The sequence below is a fragment of the Melospiza georgiana genome, chromosome 2, assembly GCF_028018845.1.
Source record: "Melospiza georgiana isolate bMelGeo1 chromosome 2, bMelGeo1.pri, whole genome shotgun sequence".
Classification (NCBI taxonomy): domain Eukaryota; kingdom Metazoa; phylum Chordata; class Aves; order Passeriformes; family Passerellidae; genus Melospiza; species Melospiza georgiana.
The window spans coordinates 31516766-31540617 of NC_080431.1; the positions used below are offsets into that span (position 1 = coordinate 31516766).

General features: G+C 38.5%; 2 protein-coding genes across 2 annotated transcripts in view; one reads left to right on the forward strand and one right to left on the reverse strand.

Annotated features, from left to right (window-relative positions):
• The window catches only part of UBAC2 (UBA domain containing 2), an 87675-nt gene that overhangs the window by 35639 nt on the left and 28184 nt on the right, over positions 1 to 23852 (reverse strand). The gene's annotated exons all lie outside the window — the stretch shown is intronic.
• LOC131080589 (G-protein coupled receptor 183-like) lies at positions 1713 to 10516 on the forward strand. Its single transcript, XM_058018968.1, has 2 exons — positions 1713 to 1753; positions 9412 to 10516. Exons 1-2 carry the CDS (start codon positions 1713 to 1715, stop codon positions 10514 to 10516), a joined length of 1146 nt encoding a protein of 381 aa, XP_057874951.1.

Sequence of the window (23852 nt, forward strand, 5' to 3'; positions counted from 1 at the left end):
GACTGCGTATCTCAAAATTTCCCATTTCCACAGCAGACCTTGGGCGCTGGGCACGGAACCACACTGTGGTATTACTTTGCGTACATATGAAGCAAGTTCCCTGTGCGATTTCCCTTTAAGCAGTCCTGAATTCTCATTACTTCATTGAAAGCAATTTCAGTCTCTGATAAAGCTGAAAAATTAAAAAATTATTCAAAAACAAGTAAGGAAAAAAAATCCAGAATAAGACTGGTAAGTTTTCCCAAAGACTGTCTGAATGCGATGTTAGAAGATGAATGCTCCATTAAGACTGAGGAGCTGAAAGCCCTAGATAGAGCCTTTCAGCTCTTTGGCATCTAAGGGGAATCAAGTAATGTGTACGGGGGAGTTCAACACCAGAAAAATCAGTGTGCAGTCTCAACCAAGTGCTCCAAGCAGGTACAAAAGTAGCTCACAAGGCTCTATGTTCTGCTATAGCAAAAACATTTCCTATAATACAAAGTAACTTTGCCATTAGATCTGTGTTTACTTTAGGTTTTCTGATGAGATGGACATGTTAGCAGAGATCCTATCTCTCTACACACCTTAACCACTACAATGTCAGCCAACACCTGGGCTGTGAACACAGCCCTAACATTTCCAAGGAGGCATCCTGCACTCTGCATGGCTTGGAACTGCCAAAAATAACCTTATCATGCCTTGTTGGTTGTTTAAAATTAGGTCACCAAATGAGGTCATGAAACAGTCCTTTGCAGTCATGAATGATCAGTATCAGTTTTTGGGGAAAAGCCCAGGTAGCTATCAACCACAACCTCTAACAGCAAACAAAATGATTTTCCATCTGCCTCTGAACTCCAAAACCCTCTTAACACAAAATTTACCTCTTACATTAAGATGACTTCACCAGAAACAAAGTTATTTCAGGTATAAATGGGTTAACTCAAAATTTGACATTCCATTCCTTTCCTACTCCTTAGCCACTCATTCTTGTCAATATTATTTTAGGGGAATCAGATTTGTGTCTTAGAAGCTTTTTATCTTTCATGTATTTACCTTACTATATTATTGCTATTATTATTATTATTATTATTATTGCCTAAAATGTAATAAACAGCTTACAAAGGCAGACATTCTTACTAATCTGTCAAAGTCTCAGAGTTCTTTAACTCCCTCATACGTTTTTGAAAGGCATTTCTGTAAATCCTCATCATTATGATACTAAAACCGTGCTGGGAATGTCCACAGGCGTTTGAGGCGTCTTCTTTAACACCACATCTCGGTATGTCTCAGTTTTGAGGTTTCCTCATGCTGCATCAGATCTCCTCGGTAAGAAGTTGTTCTAAGTATGTACTGATTACACAGCTCTTTGCTGTAAATTAAGGTATTTTAAATGCAGATGGCATATAAACAAAGTTTTTCTCATACGAGAGGGATTTTAGTCGGTCAGCAATTACTCAAGTAAACCTCTGGTAAAGTCCCTTCTGTGAAAGTCAGTAGTGCGTAACTTCAGGGGGGAGGTGGAAGTGTTGTTTCTAATTGCTCTCTTTGAGCAGACTAATTGCAAAAGGATCTAAAATAGATGCTTTCACATCCCATAAAACAGTAGGCAGCAAATCAGCGCTGGGTTTTTTTGAAGCACTTGAAAAAACCTTACCCCTCCCACAAAAGACTCACGTAATCACTCTTGAGAACAATGAGCAAGGGTAAACCTTCTCAGTCAGGCCATCCTGTCAATGCCCTTAACTGCTCAGAGGATCCAAGAAGCTACAGAGATGTAAGTACAGAAAAGAACTAACTTTTTACTTTTTTCCTTTGCCACTGAGCAACAGCAAACAATTCCAGAAATATTTCCTTTTACGCATTATACTGGATATTTTCATGTGGTAGTAAGGATAAATGAGCTTTGTATGGGAAAGACCCATGGAAGAAATTCTCTGATATTTTATATTCCATATTAATATGCTGCTAGTTAGTTTCCATTTGAAGGATCTGTTGATCTACAGCATCAACAAGCTATTCCAACTCCTTTCTCATAGTACAGCCTTCTGACAATCAGGGAAAACATTTCATACTGCCTTAACTTAGGCAAATTTTTAGCAACACTAATTTAAATTATACCAGTGCAGAAGTAACTACTGTAGAAGTAGTAAAGGAAGCACTGAAGCTCTAAAGTCACTGAACCTCACAGAATAATAGTAAGAGAAAGCTTTAAAACAAATCCATACCGGGTTGAATGCATAGCTTGCTTTTATCACATGCATTTCTTGTCTATGAAAACAGCCTTTATTATCAGCTTGAAAACTTCTCACTCTTCTCACGTCTGAACATTGCAACAGAGCATTTTAAGAGCTCAAAGTTTTATGAGCTAATTCCTCTTTTAACTTCTAGTGCACATTTCTTTCAAGGTTTTTAGAAGGCATTCTTCTTCTGAATTGCAATGACCAAATATATTTCTCCTTATTACTGCTCTTTAGATATATTACAAGTGGTATGATTTTTGTGCACCTTCCCAATTTAAAAGGATACATTTTTCCTATTATACTGGCAAAACAAGACAGACTGTTCAACAGACAGAAACTAAACTAAACTATCTTTTATCTTAAAAAGTAAGAGAGTACATGCCTTTGAGCATAAAATACAAGAGATCTGTCTAACATTTTCATGAAGGCTCCTGAAGACACAAGGCAATTGAAAATTTACCTGGCAATTAGTTTTTAAGAGCCCAAATATTGTTTTTTTTCTGGTCAAAAGACTCAGGAGCATGTACAGAGAATAATAAACTTAATACAGAAGCTATAATCTGAAGCTGTAAATCTTAAAATTAAATATTATACCTGTATGGGTTTCATGTAACTCAGAAAAAAACCCCAAACTCAAATCGGTGTGCATGTTTTCTAGTAGTAAAATACAAATCTTCATTTGAATACTTTTTTCTTCTGCTAGAAAGAATGTAATTTTCAGTGGCTCACACTTTTATTCTGCTTATTTGCTCCAGTTTTAGGCTCTCTCCTTTTTACATTTGGTATACCTAACAAGTGTAAACTGAAGGGAAGTTAATCATCTTAGCATCAGTACAGCTCTCCAAATCAGTATATATTTTAGGCAGAGGTGATTTATGTTAGATAGGTCTCACACTTTTTGTAGAACACATCATCCTTGTAAAGAGATCCAACAGATAAGACCAGGTTGCACCCTTCAAATGAATTCTTCTTTAATTAGTTATGCACTTCAACTCAACTCCTTTTATTTCCATCTCACTTACTATAGTTTGTATTATTTTTTAGCACCAAATATAACTGTCACACAAAATCTATAGTAATGGACTATAGACTATATAAAGATCCCACAGTGTTGTGCACTTGCATATTCTGTTAAGCAGCTAAAGAATATTCTCATTCTTTATAGCCACTGTTAAGACAATTTAAGACACTGTTAAGACAATACGTGGGATTCTCTGACATGTTTGTTACAAATTTTAGTTTACTATGCCAATAAATTTGGATCTATATCAAAGAGGGATAAAAGCACTAGCCTGGAAACTGTCATCAAAATTAGCTGTGGGTTTTGACCTGAGGACTCAATCTTCAGGTCATCAGGCTGACACACCGGCCTTTAGAACACAAACCTCAACAGCTTTGGAACAGAAATTAACAAACAGCACTAGAAGCATATGAGTGTTAAATGTTAGAAAGAAAGAGGAAGCTTTAGGACATGTCTGTCTCTCGCCTGAGCTTTTATTATTGTATATGTTCTTTCTATTTTAACAAGGTGTTCTGCTATGCAATGCAGCACACACACTTTTTAATACACATAGCTTAACTGAATCAAGCCCTTTTCTCAAACAGAGAACACTCTTCAACAGAGATCACCTGTACAGTAAAACTGAAATACAAACAGTAAATATGACTGCTCAACAGAAAAAAAAATAGTTTTGAGATTAAGAAAAAATCAAACCTACAAAAACACAGCACTACATATTTCCCATCTTCTACCATTTTAAAACAATGTAAGACCTACACAGATTATATCTATAGAGGACTGTAAGATCAGAGAATCTTGCATAGAAGAGAAGTCTCTTTCCTGACCATTCCTTTAAAATAATTTATACTCTCCTTTAAAATAATTTATATTCTTTATGCAGAGAAAAACAACATTAACCCTCAATATGATTTGTTAAGGAAACATTGTCCATCTCATAGTGATTAAACCATACTATGTATCAAGAGCCCGTAGAGATCTTTCTAATGAACTGCTGTGCCTTTTCAAGAATATAATTAGTAATCTTAAATTAGCAACTGGACCTGGGACATATGGACCAGGGATTCATCTTCAAAGAATGAAAATTATGAAGAGACACAGAGAAATCACACATTAGATTACAATAGAGTAAAAGGCTTCTACATGTCCCCTGTTCTGCCGAAAAGACAGATGGTGCTCCTCAGCAGAAGCAGGAGATGAGAACAAGAATAAATTTCATTTAGCATACAGAGAGAGCTTTGTACCACTGCTTGCACACAGTCCCAACCCATATAATCTAAGGTGCAACACTGCAACTGCTGGCTCACAGCTTAAATCTATTCTTCTTAACAGTTAAATGTATGTAATACTATGATACTATATACAAAGCTCATCACACACAAACATGTCTGTGAAGCAGAGGTGTGGATTACACAGTACTTCCAGACTGGGGTCACCATCCTGTTCATCAAACACCTTCTGCTGTGGGGATTAAACACAAAACAAATGTATAAACATAAAACAAATGACTGATGCCAGTCAAATGTTTTGACACAACATGAATCTCCCACACAAGCTATTTTGCCTTCTTTGATGAGATTACCATATCAGTTTAGAAAGACACCTGCACAGATTTCAGACATGCTAGATTTTGTAAGCAGCTTGCCATTGTGCTGTGATTTTTTCCCCAGATGGATGCTATGGCTGTGAAACATCAAGAACCACAGAGAACAAACCAGTAGCTGCCTATCTAACGAACCTCATAAGTAACTGACTAAAGAAATTTGCCGGTCAAAAATGCAAACACAGTCCTAAGATTTGAAAATGGCAAGGGAAAGAACATTATAGAACAACAACCTGCACTGGTTGCAAGCTTGGGCATAGTATTTAACGGTAAAATTAATTTTAAAATCTCCCAGACATAAGGTCCTCTCAGGTCAAAGCAGAGAGCAATGGCCATGCCCTTACACTGGAGATATCCTATGACAGTGAATCAGAGAAATACTCCTGGAGCAGAGTGACCTAACTTCACAAACTCCCAGTGCACTGCTACACAGCTCTATGTTGCATACATAATGCACTGAGCAGAAAAGGCAGGGATGGAGTGGTGAATTTGCCTCCAGGCACACCAAGAGGCATCTGGAACCCCAAGTCCTGTGTGGGACACAGCTGCAGTTAGAACACACATCACAGGATCATTTCACCTTGTAGTGAAATATTTGAGAAGCTTACCTCAAATTGCCTAAACCATGAGATTCTGTAAAGAGACTCAATGAAAACAGCAGTTCCAAATTAATTTTAGAGACATATAAGACAGAGACACACATTTTTTAACAGAGAGGTACTGACCAAAGACTAGAGTACAAAAGGGTAATTTGCTTTCTCTTCAGTTCTCCAAGACAAACAGCATCATAGAAAGTATGCTTAAAAGAAAAGTTACCAGAATCCATACACAATAACTAAAATAATATAATCTAAACTACACAGAAGATTACATTAACTAAGTGGTCTGTGTCACTGAGTGTTTATAGACTCAGAAAATGTGAACACCTGAACAGCCTTCTTTACAATACAGATATACAGGAATTCTCAATACTTTATACCTTAACATTTTGGCATGCAACTCTAAGCCAAAAACCAAACTGGTAAGGGATATTAATATTATCTTTCTTCCAAGTATATATTTCAAAGTAGTATAATTAATAAACCTAGAAAGCCACTGGAAGGGTCTTTAATCCAACAGTCTAGAAGAGCAAAAGTTTTAAAAGTGATTCTAGAGTTTTAGAGTGATTCTGAATTCATTGGTGCATCTGGATTTGGGACAGTACATGGCCATGTTCTCAGGCACACAGCTCATTAAAACAGAGTCATGTCCAGCTAATCTGAGGTTTGCAGCCGTAAGGATGTAACATTCTCCATTTATTCTCCAATAATACAAAACTCACAAAAAGTATTCAAAATGTTCTTTTTAAAGATACATTCTGTAGAGCATGTCATATGATGTATGTGTAAGTGGATCACTCAGGATTGCTGCCAAGAAATAAACAGCAACCTGACACAAGGAGTAGGTTTTTTAAAAAAAGATCTTATCTTACTTAATAGTCCAGACACCTTTCAGGAAGAAAAGAAAATGCGAAATACCTGCTGAGATGAATGGAGTTCATCCAACAACAATTAGAGTTCAGAAGTACAAAGAAGTTATCACAGCTTGGGTGATGCATATTATGATGGATGGTATCAACTTTATCATCTGTTTGGGCCACAAAACAGATAAAATCTCTCCTTTTTTTTTTTTTTTTTTTTTTTTTTATGAATATATTCAGGTACTGTAGCACCTAAACACCTTGGTGGCTCTCAAAAATGCCCACACATACCTACAGGTAGATAAAACACTAATAGTAATCTACAGCATTGTAAAATGTGCTCCCTACATTAACAATCAAAATATTTTGGGCATAACAGAGGATGAAAAAGAATACTTTTTGCCCCCAGGCCTGACTCCCACAGCAGGCAGAAGAGCCTGCCAAAGAGCACAGCTTGGCTGACTGCACACTGCCCCGGAAGATCCACGAGCTGTGCTTCTCCAGCTTCCTCCTCATGCATTTGTGGCCACTTTGTCCTGCCATGGAACTGCTCCCAACATATATCCATGCTAGCACCATGGATAGACACAAACACTTGTCTCAGCTAGGACTCCTTCTCAATATAGCCACAGTAATATGTGAGGAGGAACAGTCTGTTTTGAACAACAAGTTCTGGATTAATTTATTACATTAAAGATCCAACTTCATAGCACAAAATTAGGTAACATGCAATTTATGAAATTCTACTCTTGATGTAAAAAATTACGCATTTTACTGAATATACAGGTTTCTTCCTAAACCTGTTCATACAAATACATGGTTCAATATATTTGTAAAATAGATATTCTACATTTTACTAATGTTTCTAGAAAGACATATGAATGGATGTGACAATTATGTGCACTATTTTTGAACCTAAATTATTACAACTTCAAAGCAAAAAAACCCCCATGCACTTTAAATGCTGTAGCTAGTTACTGCAATTGAATTGTTGATCACAAATCTTAGATTATCCTTTCCCAAATATGTTGAAAAAATTATTTTAACTAAACTTCAAGAAAGAGATTCATAGAAGATAGATGTGATGCTGGGAGTGTGAACAAGAATTAGAAGCATTTAAATATGAGAAACAAAACAAAATACCTCACCGACTCGTATACAGGTACCTACATAAACCCACACCATTTTATGCAAAGCCTGTTACACTTAGGTAAAACAAAATCCATCCTAAACACTTCTACAAGGGAAAAGATGGGAGGAAATCATACCAGAACTACACTCAGGGTAATAACTACTGCATTAATCAATCACCAAACACACTAACACCAAGATAGCATGAACAATCCAGAATTAACTAATATAAAATTACTGACATTCCTAAACCTGCACTACAGTTGGAACTGTTATTTACCAGATTGGTTCCTTTATTCAAGGCACAGAACTCCCAATTCAGATTTGACATACAACCCTGAATGCAGTATCCCCGTGTCTTGAAGGACAGCACTTACTTTACAAATACCTAAGAATCAGAACATTGCACATCTGTCAGTCAGAAATTACTCACCTGTCTTCCCTCCTATCTATGGAATGCAGCAAACACACACTTAATGTACTACCTGGAAGTCAAATCTCTTCCTTAAACATATAAGGTAACTAATTTACATATTTTAATACACATCATCCACTATCTGCAGGTTTACCATTTACAGAGAACCATTAATTGTGAATATCCTGAAATAAGCAGTACAATCTCCTCAAATCATGAAAGAAAATACTAGCCTTTAAATGCTTTCACAAGTTAGTACAAGGATAATGAATGCTTTCTAAAATGTGTGTTTTGATTCCCTTAAAATTGAGAGGTATTTCCTAGAAAGAGTTTTTGCAAGTGCAACAGGCTACAGTTGCTTGTAAATATTGTGTGTTGAATGACAGATGCTCAGAAATAACATAGACATGTTTATTAAAGGTACAAGACAGACTCAAAATTCTAATTACAACAGCTTTTATCTTCAGGTAGTATTCTTTGTTAAAACAGAAGCAATCTTGTTTTGATTGCTTGTTTAAATTCATAAATGGGGCCTCTAAGAGGCACCCTTTTGTAGAACAGCTGCCTGTTCTACAAAACATGGAGGAGTAACATGAGATGCCCCATCCTTTCTGAGCTTCATGCTTACACTATACAACTGTCAGGTAACAGCAGACCTAGGAAATGTTTGCACCTTGAGCAGTATCAAAAAAATGGGGTTCTTCCCATTTCTGAAATTCTGCTGGATTATTTTAAAACATTTTTCAGCCCCCTCTAATCACTGCCACTTTGCAACTCTCCTATGCTACTTATTACTGTACAGATTAAACAATTTCTAAAATCTACTAAATTGACAAAGTGTAAAATAGTTCACCTGCACTACGTCTCTTTAGCAGGGTCACTAAAGAGTGATTAAAGTAGTAGTCTTAAGAATTTATGTATGCAACAATATTTGAATTAGATTCCAAAAGCCAATTCTTAAACTTAGAATTAAACAAGTTGCTGTGGTAGGAGTCTATGATCTTAAAGGTCATTTTCAACCTAAATTAATCTGTGATTCTATTATAATGTCAATATAGTAAGAGTGCTGAGAAAAAAAAATGTTTCTCTAAACAAGTTAAAGCATCACAGTGTGAATTTTTAGCAACAAAAATTCTCTTAAAACTAACTAAAACACATTTAAAACATTTTGTCTGCTTGTCTGATCCTTTGAGACTGCATTTGATGCTTTATCATGTAGTTTCTTCAGACTCTTTTTTCCCCTCAAGGTGCTTTAAACAGTCTCCCAACTCCTGAGCATCTATAGACTTTACTTCCAAATATATTACATCCCTGGTTTACTACACTGTCCCCTGTCTGATTTTCTTTGTTATAGAGGCAATTTGGAACAAGAAAAAAAAGCCAAAAGGAGGCATCTGTTTGTTTGTTTTCAGATAGAGTCTCGAAAAGTATTTCACAGCAATTAACTTTCATTTCATTTTTTTAGCCTTATTTTGCAACAGAGGCTCTCCATTGTTACATAGAAGTAGTTTATCTGCATTTCTTACAAAATGTTCCCTTTTGTTGGTTTTTTTTTTCTCATGATAGGTCTACTGAGCTTCCTGCAACAACAGTGGTGGCAGAAATGGACCTTTTCACAGCCTCTGAGACCAACATTTCCACCTGTGACTTATACGAGCACAAAGACACAGCACGGATATTATTGTCTGTCTTCTACGGCTCCATCTTGATCCTTGGGTTGCTTGGAAACACCATTGCCCTCACCGTCATCTTTAAAAACAGGAAGAAGATCAACTCCACTACCCTGTATTCAACAAACCTCGTCTTCTCTGACCTGCTCTTCTGCATTGCCTTGCCAACCAGGATCGCCTACTATGGCATGGGCTTCCACTGGCCCTTCGGAGAGGCGCTGTGCCGAATCACCGCGCTCCTGTTCTACATCAACACCTACGCAGGCGTCAACTTCATGACGTGCCTGAGCATCGACAGGTTCTTCGCTGTCGTCCACCCCTTCCGATACAAGATCAGAAGGATTAAATATGCCAAGGGCATCTGTGTCTTTGTCTGGTTTCTTGTATTCAGTCAAACTTTCCCATTACTTATACAATCCATGTCACAGAAAGAAAATGAAAGGACTACATGTATGGAATATCCAAACTTTGAGAAAATAGAACATCTACCACTTATACTTCTTGCTGCCTGTTTAATAGGGTACCTTATTCCTCTGGGGATTATTCTATTTTGCTACACTCAAATCAGCTGCAAACTTTTTCAAACAGCCAAGGAAAATCCACTGACTGAAAAATCAGGGATAAACAAAAAAGCCATCAATACAATCATATTCGTAATTATAGTGTTTATAATCTGCTTTACTCCTTATCATGTTGCAATCATACAACACATGATTAAGAAACTTCAGCGAGAACCCTCGTGCAGTGAAACGAAAATTTTCCAGAAGTCACTCCACTATACTGTATTTCTGATGAATTTTAACTGCTGCCTAGATCCTTTCATCTATTTCTTTGCATGCAAAGGATACAAGAGAACTGTACTGAAAATACTGCAACGACAAGTGAGTGTATCAATTTCAAGTGCTGCCAGGTCACATCATGAAGAAAGCTCCCGTGATGCAGGAGAAACGCAAATGACGGTACTTGCTAAATCCCCCAATGGAAAGCTACCTGAAAAATAAACTCTGTAGTACTTCACAGTGAACCAAGACTAAAAAGCCAGGGTCCACAGCAAAAACTCTTAGTCCTCCCCTACAGCAGCTTAAGTAAAATTCTGTTTCTCAGGATGTCAGAGAATCAAGGAGTGATGGACTGAAAAATATTTGTCACAGGACAGCAGGAAAACTCAGCATTATAATCTTCTTGCTGTATCCTTTTGACTGATCTCTTATTTTTTCCAGGAAATATGCACCATTGAGGATGTTCAGATTCCATGCTGCACATACATATGCCTGGATGTTACTAACTCAAGCAGAGCCAAATCACAGTTAGCACAAATATAGCTTACAATTCAACAAACTACAACCAGAACACCTGAAAATTTCAAGACCTCTAGCTGAGCTCCAATTACAGCAATGGTTTTGTTGGACCACTCACACAGACATAGGAAATAAAATTTTGAGATAAAATGGACAACTTCTTTGCTCATTTGACTATGACAAGTTTATAGCTGTTTGGAGGTGAAACAACATTTTGCAATATTTGGAGCACAAATGCCTTATTGGACAATTCACATAGAAAGCATTGTCAAATGTAACACATGAAAAGCTAATGAACTGTTTGGTTCTTCCCAACACTGAACATCTCCTGCATGTAAAATCATTCATCTTCACAAGGTGTATTATCTCTTTACTCCTTTTCCTAAAGGAAAACTTTCCTTTTTAGTGTATATTGTAAAAAGTCACTCTCTACTCCTGTTGTATATAGATTATTTATAAACACAAATTGAAGCAAGAGACTGTAATATGAAAACTGCACCATTTCAGTTAAAAGAACAGTGATACAGTGTTCTTCAGAACTTCTGCTGAAGTCAGCCATGGATATAAGACAAATGCTTTAGAAACCTGAATAAATGTTCATAGTTCAGACCATTCAAAAAGTATATTAATGGATCAATTCTGATGGTGTGAGATGGCTACCTCTCTTTAAGCACTGTTTACCTGAAAAATCAATAAATGAGAACAGCAGAACTAGCAGGGAAAGAACAAGTTTTCCCATCATGCCTTCATACAGCATATCTGGGATCCCCTTAGGCATGCTGAAATTGGCTCAGGAAATAGACCAAATGACTTAAACACATCCTGCTGGAATCAGCTCAATACCAGCTGAGAATCCAGGATGTAAGCCCTGGGTTCCTGCTGATGTGCCCTTCCGTCACGTTTCAGCTTCCTTCCCTACTTTATTCCTGGCGCCTATATCTTTTCTTTAGTGTTCTATCTTATTAGTATGCCTTCACTGGCCAACACAACGTGGTAACTCAACCAGGAGTCTGTGATGGAAAATTAAAGAGTGCCTGATAATCATCAGTAAAGGCTATGCCACATGTTAGAACAAATTTTATTTATTTCAGCTGTATCTTTCTGACATTGAGGTTGTATTGGAAGTCAAACAAACATATTACATTTGTTGTCTTTGCAATTCCTTCCTTCCTCGCATGCTGACCCCTGCCTACCTGCAAACACGGAAGGGCTGTACCTGACGAGCAGTACAGAAACATTAAATTAACCATTAATATTTTATGGCAAAGAAACCACAAACCCCCTATATTTCATACCACTTAGACTGCCAAAATTGAGTTTCTAATTCTAAACTACTAATTCTCTCTTTCCTAAATATAAAAGACACTATGCAGCTTCAGAAAAGCAGTGCAAGAAGAATAACTTATCAGAAGTTCTACTTAATTCTGTATATTCTAGTGGTTCTGTTCTTGTCAGCTTTTTTAATAAACTATTTTAAAACATTATTTAAGAATGTGTTCCTATTGAATTAAGCAAATGGTAACCAGATAAAATCATAGACCTTTCATGAATACCTAGAAGTGGTAGAAATAAAATATATGTATTGTTAACATCTCACTAGTACAAGCTTACTTTATTCTGCTAATGTCTAGGCTTTTTGAATTTTTAGCATGCATTTAATCTAACTATGATTATAAAATCTTAATGACAAGAAACCTTTTTTATATTTGTCTGTAAAATGTAACTTAAGTATGTATTAAAACACCACATACAGCAGGTAACTACACTTTTCTAGGTGAAGATGTCTACTGAACATCTTTCTCTACCCCATTTTCTCATATTAGCAATTTTGTTATTTTCAATATTGGATTTTGTTTCTAAATCACACCAGCATTCTCAAACAGCTAACACTACATCAAAATACTGCTCTAGCATGAGTCCAGTTAGATACAGGTCTGAGAAAAGCTACTTTTCTCTCATTATTTGTTTCTCAAATGAAGAAGAAACCAATAAAATAAAAACTTTTAAAAGCTAAGATAAGCTCAGTTTCCTGACAAAAGTCCTGCAAGCACTGACATACAGATGGACAATGACAACTGACATCTCTGGCAGCTGATGTCACTGTTCCTCCTCACTCCTTGTCAGGATGCACTCACAGCTCAAGCACACTTGTGTCAATGAGGAGACTCTTTTCTGTCATCTGCCAAAAGCAGCAGTGAGGGATTCACTTGGCTTGGGACACTGCACTGAGGCAAAACATTTAGAAAGCATCTGTCCTGCTCCTTGTACCAGCTGTGGCATGGGGCTGGCAGCCATCCTCAGAGAGATGGTAACAATTTGCTGCATGGGAGCAAAGGAGAACAGTGAGTAAAAGTTACAGATGTTCTCAACTGGTTTCCTCCATGATGCCCTTATCTAACTTGTGGCTTGAAGTAGTGTGAGTTTGGCAAGAAAAAAGAAGCTGTTTCTTTAGGGGAAGCTTTTCACACATTGTAAGCATTGTTCCTTTCTGTGTGAAAGGCTGGTAAATGGTCACATAGACCTGGGGCTCTTTCATGCTTTTCACATACAAATAAAGCAATTGACAAGTAGCAACAGGTTAAATGGCATGCTCACTGTGAGGATCTGACTGGAGCATTTCAGAAAAACTGGGTCTCTATTTGGAGGGTGAAGTCTAGCCAGGATCTTGAAACACATGTTCTTGAAAAAACAACAGAATCTCTTTTATCTCTAAACTTTGGAGTGTCAGTTGCTAAGAGGACTCCAACTCTGTGGAGTCCCAGTTCTAGTACTAATACTACATGTCCACTGCTGACATCTCTCTCAAAACCTGCCTGGTAGGGAATGTGACAGAGCATATAGGAAACAAAAATTATGATGGTGGCCAACTGGTACATTTTAGCTGTCTCTAAGTCCAGAAAAGAAAGCTGGATAGGCATCTACTGTCAAACACATGATCAAGTAAAGGTGCACCATGTGAAAACTCCCAAAACACGCACGCTTCCAGCAGAAGAGCATCTAGTACCTTCATCTTTTCTTTCACTGAGAACACAAAACTAAACAGGAATAGTGCAAGTACCGTCAGCTGCCTTGGACTCTAAGGTATTGAAGACTAACTGAAACTGTGGAGATAAAGAAGGCAGTCTTCTGTGGCTTACAGTCCCAGCAGAGAGGACAGGTATCTCCCAGAGGATTGCTGTGTGCCTGTGTGGTCTGTGGTTCTGAAAGCTATATAGATGAGGAAACTGTAAGCAGCATGGTCATCTAGCAAAAGACAGTGACAGCAACTGTCTGAAGTTGTAAACGTGCCACCACAAATAACACAATTCTTGAAAGTGGTGACTCCTCTTAAATCAGCAAACTCATTAGTGTAAAAAAAAAAAAAAAAAAAAAAAAAAAAAAAAAAAAAAAAAAGGAAGGTTTTGAGCTTTTTAAAATAGACATTCCATTTAAGGAAATTTTGTTCTGAAATTTAAAAGCTTTTACATAAGTAAGGAATGAAAAGACTCTAATAAACCACTGAGACAGCCTGCAACATAGGAAAAATAAATAGCATGCAGCTGAAGAGAAAGAGAAGAAAAGCTTTGCCTAATATGACCACTTCTGGAGGAACTGAAAAGCAGTGACATACTCTGTTCTCTTCTATCACCACGTCTGTGGTACAGAGCAGGGGAACAACTGGAGATAAACTAAGGTTTGTATTCAGCAGTCTCCCACTGTGCTGGCTCAATACAGAGCCAGTGTGTCAACAGACACACGAATTACTCGAAAAACAACAAATTCATCTGAGTGCAATATTTCCTAATACACTCTTGGCTAATCTGCAGCCTGCAGACTAAGACTGTAGTACAAAATAAATACAAAAAACTCTGCCAAGCTGCAACCGTTCTCTGAAGAAAAATGGGAATTACTGTTTGTGTAGTAAATGCTAAGATATATTTCCTCAATTTTTTTCCCCTTAGAATACTCCCTTGGCTTCCTGCAATGTCTAACTTTGGACTTCCTGAGGCAGATGTCTCATCTTTGCACATGACAGCCCTCAATCAATGTTTTCTTCCATCAGCCTGTCTGGTCCCTTTTTGAACTCAAAGAAAATATCTGCAACTGCAGCGTTTTGCAGCAAGAAGCTGCACAGAATAACTACCCATGGTGTCAGGAGCCATTTTTGTTCACTTGTGACACCTGCTAGTTTCATCTGAAGTCCCTTGCTTCTTGTACCAGAAACGAATGAACACAGTGACTCCCTATTTACCCTGTCCACAGTACTTGTGACTTTACAGACCTCCACCAAATCCCCTTACTTCAAGTTATCTTGTCTCTTCTCCTGTAAACAGTCAGATAAAAGCTGTTCACCACTTCCAAGCTCTAAAAGAAGGAAAGAAGGCAAGTATAAATAAAGAATGGGAAGCCAGCTGTGTTTGTGCTATGTGGCAGAAGAGAACGGGGTATCTCTATACACATGAAATCAACAGCATACTGATCTACTTTTCTTACCATATTTGCATAAAGGTTCTCTAAACTAGGATCTTGCCACATGACTGACAAATTTGGATAACTTTGCTCCAGGGCACTAAATAAGGAAGAACTGGACTTCAATGGATTGGAAAAATGGACTCACATGAGCCAGCCAAATGCAGAACCAAGCTAGAATAACTCCACACAACAGTGGAGGCTGGGCATGACCTGGCTAGAAAGCAGATTGGCAAAAAATTCTGGGCTCCTGGTAGACAGGTTAAAGAGGAGCTAACAGTGTGACCTCACAAACAAACATGGCTGTGTTTAAAACGAATTCTTTCCCCTCCATTTGGTACTTGCGAGATCATGCCTGGAATTCTGTACTAAGTCTTGGGTTTCCCAGTAGATGAAAGATATTTGGCGTATTGGAACAAGCCCAGCAGACTGCCACCAAAAATGTGGAAGGAGCTTGCAGCACATGTTACTGGAGGAGAGGCAGAGGGAACTGAGATGGTTCACACTGAGAGATGTTACTGCCATCTGCAACTGCCTAATGGGGAGGTGCCACAGACATGTTTTATGAAAAATCCTTTCCTTAGGATTTTTTCTCCTGAGAAGCTGAGAGTCCTCAGAAACAAAATGTAAACAATGGTTATCTGCTGCTGTGGAATGCAACAGGTGGATCTTTGATTGGTCCACATTGGTTGTTTCTAATTAATGGCCAATCACAGTCAGTTGGCTCGGACTCTCTGCGAGTCAGGAGCTTCTGCTACCATTCCATTCTTCTTCCTTTACTTGCAAGCCTTCTGATGAAATCCTTTCTTCTATTTTTTTAGTATAGTTTTAATAATATATATATCATAAAATAATAAATCAGCCTTCTGAAACATGGAGTCAACATTCCCGTCTCTTCCCTCTTCATGGGACCCCTGCGAACACCACCACAGGGAGGGATACAGAAAAATGGCAACACCCACCAACAGGCAAAAGTTGCATCAAGGACCAATTAAACATTAAGAAGCATTTTTTCATCATGAGGTTAGTCAGACATTAGGAAAGGTTCCACAGAAAACCTTTGAAATATCTGTCCTTAGAGATACTCCAAACCTGATTTGACACAGCCATGCTGAAATTTGTACTTCCAGGGCTGGGCAACATAATCCCCAGTGGCTCCTTTCAACTTGCCTCTGTTATGACCAGCAAATTAGTCCAAGTTAGACAGGAAAGCAACATGAAACTCCACTGCCTTGCAGTAAATCTAGCAAATTACATAACTTTAAAATCTTCCGGTCTTGTCCTCTACTTATGCCCTTATCAAAATGCTGTCATTAGCATCCTCCTAAAATAAAAGAAAGGTCAAGACATGGCACAGATTTATTTTCACAAAACTGCATTCATTTTTCCTCACTGCAAAAGTATGAATTTCTCCTCTTCCTCTTTTGTTTTCCTCAGTTGTGACAGATGTTGTGCAAAGGCTAAACTAAAAAAAGAAAGTTCTGCACCTGTTGGAAGGCAGCAAAGTTGTGGTTATCCTATCCCCTCCAGAAAAGTATGCATTATCTTATACCATGCAAAAGGAGAGCTGTGTTCCTCCCTCTAATCAGCTACGCTTAGCAGTTTCATCCTTCCTGTATCATGTAACTTTCAAGGGAAGTTGTGGTTAGTTTAACTCCAAGGCAGCCTACTTTAAATATAGAGATGCTGAAGACTCATTATTCTCAACGCACCAGCCAAGAGTAGCCAGACAGTGTTTTATTGGCAGCTACTGATACCAAGGGACTTAAGTACTAGGCATCTTAGTATCACAGCTCTGAAGTATGGACAGTTACAGCAACTCTGTCTAGAAGTAACAATGACAAATCATTGCTCCCAGTGGGACAGGGAGAGATGAACCTCCCCAGCCAGCTGCATGTGTGAGGTATTTTTGAAAAAACAGGGACAACTGAAGATTCCTCACAAGTTATCAGACTACAAAGACAATTCTGGGTCAATTCTTTTTTTTTGTCTTTCAAATAACATCAATGCAGCTATTCAAAACAACTTGAATACCCACCAGAACCTTACTGCATTCACTCAGATGGGGGAAATCCAACTATTTTAAATGTGCAAGGAGCAGTTACCAGGATAATCAAGTCATCTGAAATTACTGACATAATAGATTACATTGTATTAATATCGTTAAGCAAAGGTGTTTTAGAATTTAACTCCTTTTAAGCCAAAGCTGGAACAGAAGCTCTCCAACTAACACACTCAGATGCCAGCACCAAAACTAATGACCACGAACACCAGGGGTGAGTGCAAGACAAGCAGCTCACAACTCCAGGTACAGCCAGGACACCTCTGCCCCTCCTTGCTGCTCTCCTGCACCATTCCAGCTGTTCAGCCAGCACCTGCATCCCAGGCCCTTGGCATCCCTATACCCAAGAGCACAGGGAGAGCTGCCCACAGCTGGCAAACCCAGAGGTCAAGCTCATGGCTGAGAGCAACCAGCTGAGGGCTGCTGCAGATGGAGAGCCCAGGGTCAGGGAAATGCCTCCTGATGTCTGAATTGGTTTTACTGCCTCCACAAAAGGTCTCTCTACATGTCCTCCACTGCATAAGGCAGCTGAACTTGGAAAAACTAATTCCTCTGGCTACAGCCCTGCCTTCCTAATAGTGTGGCTGCTGGTAGTGTCGGACCACTTAACTGTGCAGCTCAGCATCTCCATTCAAGCAGTCAAGCACAACTGCCATCACAATCCCTTTGCAGTGCTTCTTGCGCTGCAGCTTGTAAATTCCTGCTGAAATTAAGTGATTACTGATTGGATTTGCAGTTTTTAAATACTCATAAAAATAACTTTTGGAACAGACATCAATAAAGAGTTAGTACCATAATGTATTTTAACTACAGACAAAGTCTCATTTTCATATGGTCCAGACAAGGTCTTCACAACATAAAAAAAAAGGGAAAAAATTCTCAGAAATCTGATTCAAATGCTCTTTCAAGAAGTGCCACTTTCTAGTCCCAAACAAAAACAGGAAACAAGTGTGCCTCACTGGCCACAGACCCACAAGTAGAAAAAGGTTTTGCTACTCTCTTTTGACAGTGTTACTCAACTTTGTGAACATGTCAAAAAAGGTCCAGGCAACTAAAAACCATGACTTATACTCCATTTCATCTGATGATACAACACAACTGCTCACAGCAGGATTCCTCCATACACCGGATGCTGACAGCACTGTCCTGGGAAAAATGTCAGGGTGTACAGGCAAGACACACCAACAACTGCAGAGCACCTCAGAACTATACAGAAAATTTTATTTTAGTTAAGTGACCTTTGCTTAGAACAGCAATACTTCTTCAATTGATGAGAAAACATAAAATCAGCTGTATTTTGAACCAAAATGTTGGCAGTTGCAGAAATAACCTTATCAATAATGATTTACCCACTGTAGCAGACAGCAGTGGACAGCTATTTCGTGAAGAGGCAGTGACCCACATAACTACTAGAGGTGCAGGCCACTGGATCACACATACTACATGATCACTACTTACTCAAGGCACACCTAATCAATATTATAATTAATCACTATATGCACAGTCAATACATAATTACCCAGTGTGTAGTCAATGCACACTGAAGTAGATGTGTATAATGTAATGTCTCATTCATATGAATTATTATCTGAAACAGTTTTGTGACTGCAGCTTTATTAATGATATAAGAGTGTATATTGCTCCAGGGGGTCTTGAAAGCCATGTCCTTACTCCCTGCTGGGTTCTGCCAGTGACTGATCAACCTGTACTGTGAGATGACCCTGAAGGAATACAGGTGATGTCAGAGCTGGTGAACCTCACCACACATGGGATCTGCACCGTGTGCTGCCCCTGACCTGAGCTCCAGCCAGTGCTGCAACATCTCATTGTTCCCAGCATTGGAAAAGATAAAAGATTTCATAACTTGCTATTGGCTTTTCTAGGCTATTAATGAACAGTTATCTGCCTTGCAAGTGTTTGTGCCTTTCTCACAGGGATCCAGCCCTCTCCTTAGTGCAAAAGACCTCCTTGGTCTTTTATTTATCACCTTTCCAACTGCAAATACCAGGAGGATAAGGGATGAGTTGTAATTATTTTTCTCCAAGAAGTATTCTATCAAATCAAAAAGACCAAAGCCACTGAGCTAAAAAAAATTTAATAAGTTAAATTTTGTTATGAGCAAAATGAAAAAGCAAACGAATGATAAGGCTTTGTGGGAATAAAGAAGGAATAAAAACATAAGCAAATTACTAGTCATGGAAAACCAAACAGTGAGTGATCTTAAAATCTGTGAGAGACTCAAGCTGTGCTCTCTCTGAGAAAAACTGTAATCAAGCAGTGGTGGTAAGAAAACAAGGAATTATAATATGAAATTGAAAAAACCCCACATTTATGGTCTACGGATGGTAAAAAACACACAAAAATGAAAACAAAAATTAAGACTACATGAACTTGGGAAAAAATGGCTAAATTTTTTAGTGATTCCTCTCCTTCATATGTAAGAGCTTAAATGTTGGTGTAAAAAAATTCACAAACACATCATAAGCTGAATAAACTTGTGTTTTATTTGTTGAAAACAAACTAGTGAAACAAAAAGCTCCCTAAATATAAAAATTTAGATTTTACTAGTTGAGAACTCTTATCTATGCTTCCCAAAAAACCCCACTTGCTGGTCTTTGGTAACAACACCAAACAAATCAAATACTGTGGGCAACATCACAGTTGTTGGGCTTAAGTTTTATGCTTTTAATAATTTTCAATAAGCATAAGATTTATATAATTCATATAATTCAATAAGATTGCCAGCAGAGTGGTTAAAATTCTCTTCAAATTAATGCTTTCCACTCTTAATATCTACCTCCCTCTTATAAAAACTGTTTGTATGGAGAAACAATTTCCGACTAAAATGTCAGGTTTTTCTTTTAAGTATATTATTACAGAAAAAAAGTCTGCTTTTATTTTTTTCAAGTTTTGTTAAAAAACAAAAGATAGCAATTTGTCTTTTCCCTTCTTTGATTTTTTTTTTTTTTAGTAAGTTCACACTGTTGGGACATTGTGCAACTCTCAGTAGCAGCCAACTCAACCCAAACTTCCTTACCATTTCTGTTTGTTCACACATAACAAGAAAAAATTGAAACTGCCTCACCAAAGCACATTTCTTTCTAATCTGCTACCCTGATTTTAACAGACAAATACTAAATCACTCAGACATGCAGTACCTCATCATAATGTGCCTACTGTGGAGTTTCTTCATAACAACTACTGCTTCTAATAGCCCTTGTTTAAAATTATCCAGTGCAGAAATCCAATTACAGCTCATTTATCTTCAAAAAGAGTTTAGATAGCTGGCATTATTTAGCCAGGTTGGCAGAGACACATGTAATGTTTACCTCCATAAGCTGCTTACAGAGTGCTGACCACAGAGATTAATCCTGCTGCAGGGCAGACCAGTTCCCAATTGGAATAAGTAGTTCTCAGGTCTCTAACCATGCTTGGTACTTTCCACCTAACAAAAGCAACTAAACAGCAAGTGTGAAAGTGATGAGTGCCTGCAATTACAAATGCCACTCAATACGCTGAATTTTAAAAGCACAGCTCATTTCAGGAAAGCCTTTTGAAGATGCTCTATCTTGTTTCCAGACATATTCAATCATTGGTAATTTTTTTTTTACTTTTTGCCAAATTACCTCCCACTGCTTTCATTCTCTAAATACTTGTTCCTGAACATGAGTGTGCCTATCCGAGAGGTGCAATATCAGACTGACTTCATGTCCCAGCTGCAAGGCAGAGGCAAGTATCCTAATTAATGTGAAAATGGAGCTTTCAAGATCATCCTCAAAATCCTAAGCAAATCTTGACGCCACTTAAAAAACACCTGATTATGCATTTGTTCTTACATGTGATATCTTGATGGCATAACTTTGTACAGGGCAGAGCTTCTGGGTGATAATAACTCCTCTTACAATTACTAAAATCAGAGTTTGTGATACACCACAGAGAACCCCAGGTCAGAGGTTATGATCTTCTGCCTCATCTACCCTCATCCTCTGTCAGGGGTTACCAACTCTGCAGCAATTCGTGCCGTAACATCAGGCACCTGAGGCTGGGCTGATGTAATCAACTGTAAATCTTGTGATACAGAGCAATGGAAAAAGAAAGTCCTGTTCTATCTCCCAGCTACACGTTTCCATCACTTTCCTGGCTCTGGTGTTGGTATGCATTCACCCCAGAAGTGAGCAGGTTTAAAAATTTAAGCTGGTGGGAAATGATCCCAAATGACAAAACATACGTATATATATGTTTTATATTCAAACATTATCTCCTGATAACCACTGCCTGTAAGAAGTCAGATGACTTGTGCTGCAAGATGTAGATAGGAAAGTCCACGTGAGAGACAACTGGTAGCTCTGTAAGCAGCAGCCCACACTTCAACCAGCTCGGCCCTGCTACAAAACTGCACCTTCAGCGGGTGAAACCAAGCCATGAGTGCTTGTTCTTGCTGCCTCCTGTGCAAGGCACTGCCAGAGGATTGGAGAACATGGCTGGGAACCATGGTTATGGTTTGAATGAGTTCCATTCTTTCCATCAGTTGAATGCAAGTCAGAGCCGTCAGTCCAGGTCCCTCAGACTCCCTTACACTGACCAAGTGTCACTTTGATATGGGTATATTTTGTCTACCATTGCTCTGTCTCTTCTGCCCCATATGTTAAGATCTTCCTATTTCCCTCAAGACTCTAAGTATGTTTGGTCTCATTTTCTGATCCTGTCCCTTTACTTTTTCAGCTCTTTTCACAATCAGTCCTATATTAAGCAGAAACTACTTTAAATGAGTCCCTGCTATACATTTTTGGCACAAGATTTTTTTTTTTTTTTAGATGGGATTAATCAGTGACAATCTAGAAGTGCATTACTTAAGCACTTAAGGACAAAGACATTTCAGCTTAATGCCAGAAAGGTGGACTCCTGACTGTCTACTCCCCTTGTTGGTTAAACACAGTGTGAAAGGAGTGAAACATACCCTAACGTTTCCATTTGCTTACCTCAAACTTCTGACACACAGAAGGAGTTCAGAAGTAGATCTGAAGACAGAGATATGCAGACAGATAGTATGTCCCTGTCTCCAGTTATAAGCAAGAAGTCCTTTTTTTCCTTTGAATGAATCTTTGCAGGAACATTCACTGGGATTACTGCAAACATTCACTTCTTTTAACCACAGCCCAAAAAAAAGTTACTTGAAGAAGGAACGTAGTGATCCCACTGCGCAGCCCCAGCCTTGTGTTTGCCCCAAGCTCCCCTGTCACCTCACAGGCTGCTGTTTATTGTGTCAGCCTGTACAGAGACAGTTATTGCACCAAAGAAGCAAGAAAAACTCCTGAACAAACTTTAGAAATATAAAAAGAATAAAGTACTTGATGTCCAGGAGGTAAAGAAGTGCTCCAGTTCTAAAAAAAAGCGGAGTCTAAATGAAACACCAGCAGGTTGATTTTCTGACAAGTGATACAGGAATGTGGGATGAATTCTGAGGAAATCTTAAAAAAGAAAAGAGGAGAAGCACAGGATGTTCTACTTTTTCAGCCACACAGGTTTCAATCTTCTTTCAAACCTGTGGCAGAGCACACAACCACCAAAACACTATCAAAAGGTGAAAAAAGTTGGTGACCACAGCCTCAAAGAGCTGTGATGTGAGGAAAGATTGCATCAAACAAACATCTCACTAAGAAGAAGGATCATTAACTGAAGGCAAGACAAACAAAATCACCTCTCATCAAGCCTTTGCTAAAACCCCTGGTGACAAGAAATACAAAAGCTCTTCACAGAAAAGCACAGAGATTAATGCTGAGTATCCCTTTATGGAACTGATTTTATTAAGTGTACAAGACACAGAAATAAAAAGCTAAAAAAACCTGAAGTTTTAAAATTGAGAAACGTATTTTGTCTCATACTGATGGGAAATCAGCTCACTTATGAACTACAAAGGAGTAAGTGCTTCTTCTTAACTGTTTCTCAATGAAGGATTTTAGTGGACATGCTTTACGAAGCCCAAAAGCTATCTGCAGGCCAGAAGAAATTTACAAAAAGCAAAGAAGTAGATGTGGTGTGACTACATTGCTAGCTGAGAGAGTCCTGAACAAAATCTCCCTCTCAGATGGAACACTGTCATCACAGCTAATTCATCTACATCCTGGCCAATCTCTGTGTATTGTCAGAAAACTGGAAAAAGTGTCTGTAAGAATCTGTGCCTGGTGGGCTGTTTGGGTCCAATCTGGCCAGCTATGGACCCCAGCCCACACGATCTTACACAGGATAAAAGGAAAAGATGAGAAGCGCTCTTCTCCACGTGGGGACAAAGTCCTAATTTTATTTCCTTGATAGGAGACACCAGATCATCCAGGTGACTCCCCAGGTGAAGAAAAGAGAGAGATGCCTCATGGCGGGGGAGGGACTTTTAAACTCAGGGGAATGGGGGATGGAGGAAGAGGACCACAGCCAATGGGATACAAGTGAGGAGGGGGTGAGGGGAGGAGTAAACCTGGGACAAATCATCCCCACCAGAGTTTCTGGGAGAGGGAAAGACCATGGGATATAAAA